Below are 10,571 nucleotides of genomic sequence, written 5' to 3' on the forward strand. Positions count from 1 at the left end.
TATGAATCAACTTTCTGTTCTGGTTTGTATTGATGTTTTATCTGCATACCGTCCATGGTTCAGGGTTCCAATCTGTCAAGTCAAATCATGGGGCAAACTTGTTGTTCGTTAGCAATAAAAATGCTTAAATTTGTTCAGCATGGTCGTTTCTCACTAACTTCTCACAAAATAAAAAATACAGAGAATTTCACGTTGTCGAACATGAACAAGTATAATATGAGTCATAATTTATTTAGACGGACATGCATAATCTCACTTATGTCCATGATTTATCTTCAAATATTAGTTTGCTTAGTGTTCAGTCTTTGTTAATGCCACATTTTAACACATCGTAACGATGATATATCTTTATTCGTTTACTGCAAATAAGAAAAAAGTGTATGATACCTAATATTGTGAAAATAATAAGACGATTACAGAGATTCAATAATAATGACAACCACTACGGCCCGTCATAAAAGTAGAAAGCGGATGAGGATGACTGTAACAATATAAGTAAATGCTAAATGTATTTTTGATTGGTTCAAAGTAAGTGTTAAACTATTTGTTGAATCCATATTATACGAAATAAATTATGAAATTTATCTAAATATTACCACCTTCACCTAACGTCACAATCGATAAACTTAATGCGTTTGCACCATGGCAACTGTCAATGTGAATCTGATTAAATTGCCGATGGTAACTGAATCAGTTTGAAGTCGTTTGAAATAAATGATTGGTGAAACCAAAGAGAAAATTAAAATCAACACGATCAAACTAAATAGTTTTGCCTATGGCCATAATATCGCGCTGCTTATAATATCGCCTCATCTTTAAACTCTTACTACGAACGGAAATCAGAAAAAAAAGTTTCGAGTCGATGTTAATTGCTTCCTTCTTTTATCATATGCTTTATTCGATAATTTCATCATTTTATGTGTTGCTAATTTTCCCGAATATTCTTTGCAGACATCTATTCATTTTGGTTGGTCACATTAATTCCGCTGTTTAATATACAATGAGTGAATCGCACGTACATCAAATGATTTAATATTAAATGAAAGGTTTTAGCATTGACGTGTTGCACTTCCATATTAATGTTAAACTAAGTTTCTTTTTCAGAAGCAAGACAAAGTTGCTCCTGCAGGTCAAAGGTCAAGGTTATGAAAGGTTCTAAGGCAAGTGGGATGGTTTTGCTTACAGAGCACCAAAGGATGTACTGCGTACCAGAAACATCTATGTAGGCTAGATTCGAAGATCACGATGCTGCTGATTTAGACGAAGCGATGGAGTGATATTTACCACAAGCACTCGTCATAAGTTACTACACCCCTACCCCCTCTCCCCTTCCAACTGCTACCCCCTCCCAAAACGCTCAAGGTTGTTTGTTATACAAAATAAACAGTTATTGATACAGAACACAGTGTGGGGTGTTTGATTTAATCATCTTATCACTTTTGCATGTTGTATCATCAAAATAATTAATTGAATTCTTTGGTTGAGCTTACAGAAAGCTTTATAAAAATAAATCAGGTGTGTTTGATATATATTTATTAAAAATATTAAGGATTAGTGTCGCATTTATCCTCTTTAGAATAATTAGTATATTGCTTTATGTTTAATTAATCTTTAATTAATTCGATGGCTTAAACCTACATATAAGCTTATACATTCGTACGGATAATGAATAAAATAATGCCTTAACATTCAGATCATATTATTAAGGTATAATATTCCTAATTTGGTTAAATCTATAGATTAGATTCAGAGTTTATTAAATTATGCCCAGAGCTTATTTAATGAGATTTTTAAGATTGACTGAAAAAAAAAACACTTCATATTTCTGAGAAGCAATAATACAATAAACACGTTCAGTTTAGTGACGTCATTGTGTTTATTTTCCGGACTGATTCTGATTTGAAGTTCTATTTCAGTCATTTTCGTTCATTTTCCTTTGTTATGGAGACAAAAAAAATTAAGTGTGGAACAAGGGGTATTATATATGCTCTGTACGCAAACCTAAAACATTTAACAATTTCTGTAAGTTTGAATTCAATAAAATCAACAAATTTGTTTGATGCTATTGTCGAAATTCTCTCGACGCATAGTTATTTTGATAAATGTATGTCAAACATTATCCAAGCCTTTTACGCAAAAAGCGCTCCATTCTTGGCAAACTTATTATTAAATGAGTCGTGTTCTGAGAAAACTGGACATAATGCATGTGCGTAAAGTGTCGTCCCAGATTAGCCTGTGCAATCCGCACAGGCTAACCAGGGACGACACTTTCCTCTTTTATGGTATTTTAGTTTCAAGTACAAAAATGTAAGTCCCTCCAGTGCGGACTGCCCAGGATAATCTGGGACGACACTTTACGCACATGCATTATGCCCAGTTTTCTCAGAACGCGACTCAAATAAGAGTTATTAGAAACGCATACCGTTACGAGAGGATCGCTGAGCCGCGTGTTATCAGTCCAGGTGTTAATTGGGTCTTAAAAATTAATGCCCTCGTGGGCAGCATACTATACTTTAAAGGGAACGTTCCATTAACCTGTTTTTACGTATTTGATACACACTTACTATCCATGCTAGTTTACTGACTGACATTTATTTTATTTTGTCAATTATTTGTATCATTTTAAATCGCGCTGCAAACCTCCGTACTTCATTGTTATATCCGATTATAAATCGTTTGATGTTAAGATCACTTAAAATGCCATCACATTCTCATACTGACACAATAATTGTGTCTTACGATAAAGCGCATATCAGTCCAATGTACGGTAAAAAAAACTGTTTTATTAATACCGATCACAAAAATACCATAGTAGGCAGCTCGTGGCACTGAACAAATATGGTCTCTTATTCGAGCTAGGATAGTTTACAGTTGGATATTGCGACAACAAGAATATTCATCTTTAAGTAGCTCAATATGTGATAATTTAATAGAAAGTAGAAATGCACATATCTTAATTGAATAAACTGATACTGAAATGCTTAAGGCCGAAAACGAACTTCCTTTCCACAAACACCTCTGCAAATAGGTAAAGCATGCCTGCTTTACTAAATTGTATTCCTTAACATTTTGCATCGCACAACAGTTATTTTAAAAATAATAAGAATATAAAATGAAATAAATTTATAAAATTCCTATAAATTATTTCTTCTTTGATATTGGGTAAACGTTAATAACTCCAATACCATGAAATAAGACGTTTACACAAATGTTCAACCTCAAAAAAATGTATAGGTTTGGCGCAAAAAGCGTCGGTCGCGTAACCGGGCTATGTGTTATACCGGGTCGGTGTAAAACAAACAACTTGTTCAGCCTTTTTCGAATTGTACCAGACAGACATACAATTTATTTGACTTACACAATGTACATTGTCAACACCCAAATGCCGGCATGTAATGCCAAGATAACGATTATTGTTTTCAACAACAGATATGTTCACCAGTATTGCATTATTTTTTTAGTATAAGCTGTTAAATAGTGTAATCGTTGTATCAGTGGAGCTGATAAAATTTTAATGATTCTTATAATCGAATCTACTTTCACCCATCCCAGTGGTGTTGTTATTGTTATAAGCCGTATTCTGACCTTGTACCTGCATATTAAGTGTTGCCTTTGTCATCCCCCTTTGTTCATTCACGAAAGATGTTCGTTTTTTTTTCATAACGTGCATGAAAATGTCCCCATATTATGTTATGAAGCACATAAGTGACGACACTGTGCCTAAATTAGGTGCTGTGTCTCGTATTGTAGACGATCATTTTTCATCGCCATTGCATCTGCGGCGCATATAAACCCATGTATGCCTAGTGGACTCTCCCATCCTTCTAAATTGGGTCAATTTATTTCCAAAATCAGGGATGTCTAGTATATTTATTTCAATATTTAGAATATTTCTTACGGAAATTCCTTTATGCAAACAGCGCAGACCCTGATGAGACGCCGCATTATGCTTATGTTTTTTTCACAAATATATTTTGCTAGATAATTTCCCGTAGCAGGACATCAAGTTGATCTTCTGTATTTAATCCATTTGGTGATTGAGTTTCGAACTTTTTTATGAATTCCAATTCCTTAATAAGTATGTAATTACGGGAACTTTTTCGTATTTGTGTTAGCACTGATATACCCATGTCCTGCCCTCCGTGGCCAGCACACATTATATTTAGCAAAGAAGGCATTTATTTGTGCATGTGTATCCGGAACGGTCGGTTCTTGTATTACAACGACAATAATGTATTCTCGAGTTTGATGCTTGCGCTTGGCAATGTTGATTTCAAGTTGTGCAAGCTGGATGATTAAGATAATAGATTGTCTGCGCTGTTTGCTTGAAGGAATTCCTGTAAGCTATATTCTAAACATAGAAATAAATACACTATACATCCCTAATTTTGGAAATAAAATGATCCAATTTAGAAGAATGGGAGAGTCCACTAGGCATAATTATGTTAACTAGATTCTATGTCATACCGCTATACATAATTGACAGATCCAACAAAATTTGCACACATGTTATATTAGTTTTGCTAAATGTCGCCCGTTTCTATTAAATGTCGTCATGTTTCGATTATCGAAAACACACGGTATACTTAAGGCATTAAATCTCGACTACATTCTTGGCAAAATGTGATTATTGCGTATGCGTTGTGTTAGCGTTGTATAATGACTTACACTCGAACAAATGTGGATTGAAAAAAATGATGCCGCCCATTCGTCGACTTCAAGGCGAGTTATATTTTGTAAAAAAATAGCCTCACATTCGCCAAGATGGGTGACGACCTTTAGTGCGTTAACCGGGCGTGACAACATTTTCAGCATTTGCTTTATTGCGTTAACCGGACGTGACACCATTTTCAGCATTTGATGAATTGCGTTAACCAGACGTGACACCATTTTCAGCATTTGATTAATTGCGTTAACCTGACGTGACATCATTTTCAGCAAATGTATGCAGATTCAAGGATAGTTGTCATTACATCGAGTATGTTTTAACGCAAAAAAATGCCACGGATTCAACACTACTTTTAAATATAGAGTCTAATCCAAATGATAAAATAAAAATAAGTTAAAATGACACAAGTCTTTTAAAAGCTAGTAGCTAAACGACTTGGTATGAAGCCTTTTAAATTTCGAGCAAATCAAGTTTGAAGTACAGAACTACGGTAGTTCACTGACCAACCAATCCACAACCCAACCAACCAATATTGTGACTCTTTTCAATTAGCGTTTAAACCAAGTTTTACGCTCGTTATATCTTTTAATATAGAAATTGATGATTCTCACGTATATTCGCTTTGTTACGGCCGTAAGCGTGATAATTGATTTACTTATCCTTATTAGAATATATTCAGATTACAGTATCCGTACAGATATTGGTGCGCATGAATGAAGCTTCATTAAGTTATAATTATTAATATCACATGACGATCTGTTATCTTATTATTCTCTTAATCCGTCATAAGTTGTTGAATTAATTAAATCCATCTAGTTTGTTTGCATGTTTCGCGGATAAAGGTTATTGTTAAATTACTAGCGGATTGTTGAGTCTTAATTAACTAATCATGCTTCAGTTAGATACTTCTAATCATAATTCACAACGTGTTTTTTTTGTAAAATAACTAACCATAATGCGCATGCGTTCATTATAACACTTGATTGTTCTCATATTCAGTCCTTAAAATGGAATTTACGCGAAAAGAACAGTGCCGATGACATATGTATCCATTTCTCCAAAAGATTATTTCTGCTTCAATATGTTCGGACACTAGTTAGTAGTTTCAATCGTGATGATGATCAAAATCAGTATCATCGTGAGCACCATAATTTGCATCGTTAGAATGATCATCACCGTCAACATCAGCAGAAATCGGCAAAGATTGGGTGATGTGTATTATGAGGAAAAATGAGTACGACAACTCTTGAGTGATAACATGATTTCGCAACGTGTTCAATTAACTTTATCTGACGTGTATAATATTTATTGCGATATTATATTCCTCTATAACATGCGCAAAATATGTTTGTTTCTTAATGCAGGACTGTAGTTTTGTTTACTACAAACGTGATCATTATTTCATGAAGTAACTAAGCAATTTGGACATGTACAATATTGTGCTTACTTGTACGAGTTAAGTTGATAAGGAAAAATGCCCCGCCCCCTGGTAGCCATGTTTTTCAAGCAGCTGAAACCATTTTTGAACTTTTCCAAGATATCACTGGGACAAATCTTCTGACCGAGTTTCATGAAAATCGGAAAATAAATGTGGCCTCTAGAGTGTTAACAATGTTTTACTATAGCAATTTAAGTAAAAATGCCCTGCCCCCTGGCAGCCGTGTTTTTCCACCAACCGGCATCATTTGTAAACTCGTCAAAGATATTATTCAAATGAATCTTCTGACAAAGTTTCATGAAGATCGGACAATAAATATGGCCTCTAGAGTGTTAACAAGATTTTACTATAGCCATATATAGCCATATAAGGAAAAATTTCCCCGTCACATGTTAGCGACGTTTTTCAAGCAAACATAACCATTTTCGAACTCCTCCAAGATATCATTGAGACCAATCTTCTGTCAAAAGTTCATGAAGATTGGACAATAAATGTGGCCTCTAGAGTGTTAACAAGGCCAATGTCGACGCCGCATGACGGACGAAAGGCGATCACAAAAAGTGCAATTCAAAAGTTGTTAAGAGCAAAACAGGGTATAAATACGCAAATCGATTGCTAAAACAAATTAAGAACAGGGCCAAATTGTCACAAAACCAGGTTTTCAATTTCAAAAAAAATCTTATAAAGGGAGACAACTCAAACTGAACTGATTTTTATAATTAACCCCCTTTGTTTCAAAACTAATATATTTTTAGTCGTGGCGACCTTGACCTTGGAGATATTGACGTTATTCTTTCGTGCGACACACCGTCTAATGATGCTGAACAAATGTGCCAAATGATTTTAAAATCTCACAATGAATAACATAGTTATGACCCGGAAAAGCTTATGTATGGCCATTGTTGACCTTTGAACTCAAACTGTGACCTTGGCCTTGGAGATATCGACGTAATTCTTTCGCGCGACACACCGTCTAATAATGGTGAACAAATGTGCCAAATGATTTTAAAATCTCACAATGAACGACAAAGTTATGGCGCGGACAAACTCGTTGCACCCGCCCGCCAGCCCACCAGAATGCCTGCCCGCCCGCCGACATTTGCCAATCTTATAACCAGTTTTTTCCTTCGGAAAACCTGGTTAAAAATCTACGCCATTGGCTTTGTTTACTTGAATTAAGTTTCTGCTTGTTATGCTGGATTTCCCCATGAATTCGGTGTATCAAAGCGCTGAAGGCACTTCAGTTGTTCGCTCTTTGAACGCATTTAGTATTACTTACAGCCACAGGACATTAAGTTCGACTTTATAACGTGGGCCAATCGACCGACTAAGAAAATTGCAAACACCCATGAAATTTACCTTAAATTGTCTATAGTGGTGAAATTTTGAAAAAAAAAAACATCAAGGAGGAAAATGCCATTTATTAACAATCTCTCATAATTTTATTCAGGATTCACACAAACTCCATTTATGATTACAAACAAGAAAAATAATCAACGTACATGTATATCTAAGTTGGCGGTAAAAAAAAGTCAGTGAGTCTAACAAAGAATCAACCACAACATAATTCTAATAATAAATGTACAATAATAAATGTATTGGTATCAACGAGCATTGTATGAAATTATCAATCAAACCACATTAAAAATATATTTTTCGCCTGAAATTAAACGCATCATTTAATGTATTTTCATTTCATTGTTTTTTCATTATCATGAACTGACATTAGCGTGTAACCCCTCTACTCTCCCACCCGTCAAAAATATTTTTAGGAACGTATCATCTACTGCAATGTTTAAGTCGTAAATTGACATATGTTTTTTCTATAGTTTAAATGGGTCAATACTTTCTCATCGTGTGCATTTATGCCGATTTACGTATTTTTCATCATAAAATACTCCATGTACTGAATTACACGTCTATATTAAGTTATAGCACCCGGTTGTTGCAAAACGCACGCTTTTCATGCGTGAAAGTGGACAGACGATAGTAACAATGTTGCACTCTTATAAAAACATGTTTTTTTAGATGCGCACGAAGGGACTTTAATCAGAAAATATTAACACATGGCTATAAATAATCTAAATATACATGTACTGAAATTAAATTGCTTCCGCGTAGATTCTTTAAAGGTTGTTGTTTTCACAACTTACTCGCCATAGGGATAGAATTCAATTACTCACCATTTGCTTTCAACTGTTCATAAGTAACTATTGTTTACAGTTAAAAGGTGTAAGGATGATGCCTGACATATTTTATTATATATTTATATTACGTAAATGGTAGAACTGTAATTATTTGTTAAAAAATTTGCTGTAAACGCTGACTGTATTGACAGACATCAAACAAAAATAATGGTCGCCTGATAACCCCGCACTCATAGCATTCTCGGAACCGATTGGATGGCGAAATTTACAGTTTGGCGGCCAGAAAGTAACCTGAGAACATCACTACAACTAACACCACCACCACCAGCACCTTCTCCACCAATACCACCACCACCGCCTCCAATACGACCATCACCATAACCATCATAACCACCATCAACAAACCCACTATCACTACCACCATCACCAAAACTATCACCATGACCATCATCACCACCACTATCACCACCACCAACATCACTATAATCTCCAACAACACCATCGTCACAACCATCACCACTATCACAACCTCCATGACTTCAATCACATTCACTACCACCACCCAACCATAACCAACATAATCAAGACCACCATCGCCACCACCATTCCTAACGCCACCATCATCATCGCCATCGCCATCACCACCACCACTAAAAGCACAAGCACCACCACCACAAGCACCACCAGCACCACCACCAACACCATCATAATTGTCACCACCATCACTACAAACCCAACTTCCGTAACCATCACCACCATCACCACCATTACCATCACCTTTAACACCACCAAAACCATCACAACAAGCTCCATCATCACCATCTTCAACTCCACAATCACAATCACCAACCCCACCATCACTCTCATCACCATCTTCACCACCATCACCACCAACACCACCATCAGTCATTTCCATCACCATCACCGCCAACACCACCATCACCATCACAACCAACACAACCATAACAACCATCATTTCCATAACCACCATCGTCGTCATCGCCTACACCACCACCTTCACCACCATCTTTCCAATCACCGTCACCACCATCACAACCACCATCACCCTAAAAACTTGCATCACCACCTATATCTCTATCAACACAACCATAACCACCACCAACTCCATCATCCACCACCATCGCCATCATCACCACCACCACCACCAGAACCACCCCAACAATCAGCAACAACATGACAAATAACCTACACAATCACCACCATTTCCACCATCACCACCACTATCACCACCACCATCACAAGCACCAACACCAACATTACCACCATCACACCACAACTATGACCCTTCACAACTTTTATCACCATCACCACCATAATCGCTCCCTTCACCACCATCATAACCATAATCATAATCACGACCACGATCATTTTAACCATCACTACTATCACCACCACCGTAACCATCGCCAACACTATTATCATCACCCCCACCATTACCACCACCATCACCATCTTCCCAATCATCAATACCATCACCATCATCACCACCATCACAATCACCACTACCATCACCATTATAATCATCACCACCGCCGTCACAACATTTACCACAACCATCTCCACCATCATCACAAATACCATCAACACCATCATCACCACCACCATCACATTCATCACCATCATAACCGCAATCATCACATTCATCAACACCACCATCACAACCATCACCATCACTATCACAATAACCACAATCAACAGCACCATCACCATTTCCACAATCACCATCGCCATCATCATCTTCTTGCAAATCATTATTTTCCTTGTAAATTTAACAAAATGTATTTTCTTATACATATTCATTAAACATGGACAAATAAGGCACGTGTGTTTGTATTTAACGGGGTTTCTTACAAATAAATATAAAAAATATTAATCAGTGGCTTCAATTTCTTTAATATGCAACGATGTTCAGCCTCCACGGAACGGCTAAATTAAGGAATCTTCAAGGCATCCGTAAACATTTCGCCATACTTCTCCAGCAGTGGAACCGGATCGTGTTAGGGTCCCATCTGACACAACTTGAAACTGACCTAAAAATAAATTAAACGCTACTTTATTGATATCAACAATTAGCGCCTTTTCCTCCTTCTCCATATCTTACCCCCATCGAATACAAACATTGAAAAACAGATCAATGTATTTACACCTTATTTAAATACAAAAACTTGAAACGCGTGCATATAATATATATTATAATATATGATTTAATCAATTACTTAATAAGAAAAATGGCAACTAAAATATCATTTAAAAACATGATACTGCATTCGTGTCAAAATGACTATTAACGGATCAT

General features: G+C 36.1%; 2 protein-coding genes across 2 annotated transcripts in view; both read right to left on the minus strand.

Annotated features, from left to right (window-relative positions):
- Positions 1–9,139, minus strand: part of LOC127865147 (FMRFamide peptide receptor frpr-18-like) — a 15,943-nt gene extending 6,804 nt beyond the window's left edge. Inside the window, exons 1-2 of the mRNA XM_052405036.1 lie at positions 8,988–9,139; positions 8,569–8,791 (exon numbers count right to left, since the gene is read on the minus strand). Of these exons, the coding sequence (XP_052260996.1) occupies positions 8,569–8,791; positions 8,988–9,139 (375 nt within the window). The remainder of the gene's footprint in view (positions 1–8,568; positions 8,792–8,987) is intronic.
- Positions 9,140–9,644: 505 nt separating this feature from the next.
- Positions 9,645–10,369, minus strand: LOC127865148 (eggshell protein-like). The gene is made up of 2 exons (XM_052405037.1): positions 10,247–10,369; positions 9,645–10,034 (listed from the first exon to the last, which is right to left on the minus strand). The coding sequence occupies exons 1-2, from the start codon at positions 10,367–10,369 to the stop codon at positions 9,645–9,647; spliced, it is 513 nt and encodes a 170-aa protein (XP_052260997.1).
- Between the last annotated feature and the right edge of the window lie 202 nt (positions 10,370–10,571).

This window comes from Dreissena polymorpha, chromosome 1, assembly GCF_020536995.1.
Source record: "Dreissena polymorpha isolate Duluth1 chromosome 1, UMN_Dpol_1.0, whole genome shotgun sequence".
NCBI lineage: Eukaryota > Metazoa > Mollusca > Bivalvia > Myida > Dreissenidae > Dreissena > Dreissena polymorpha.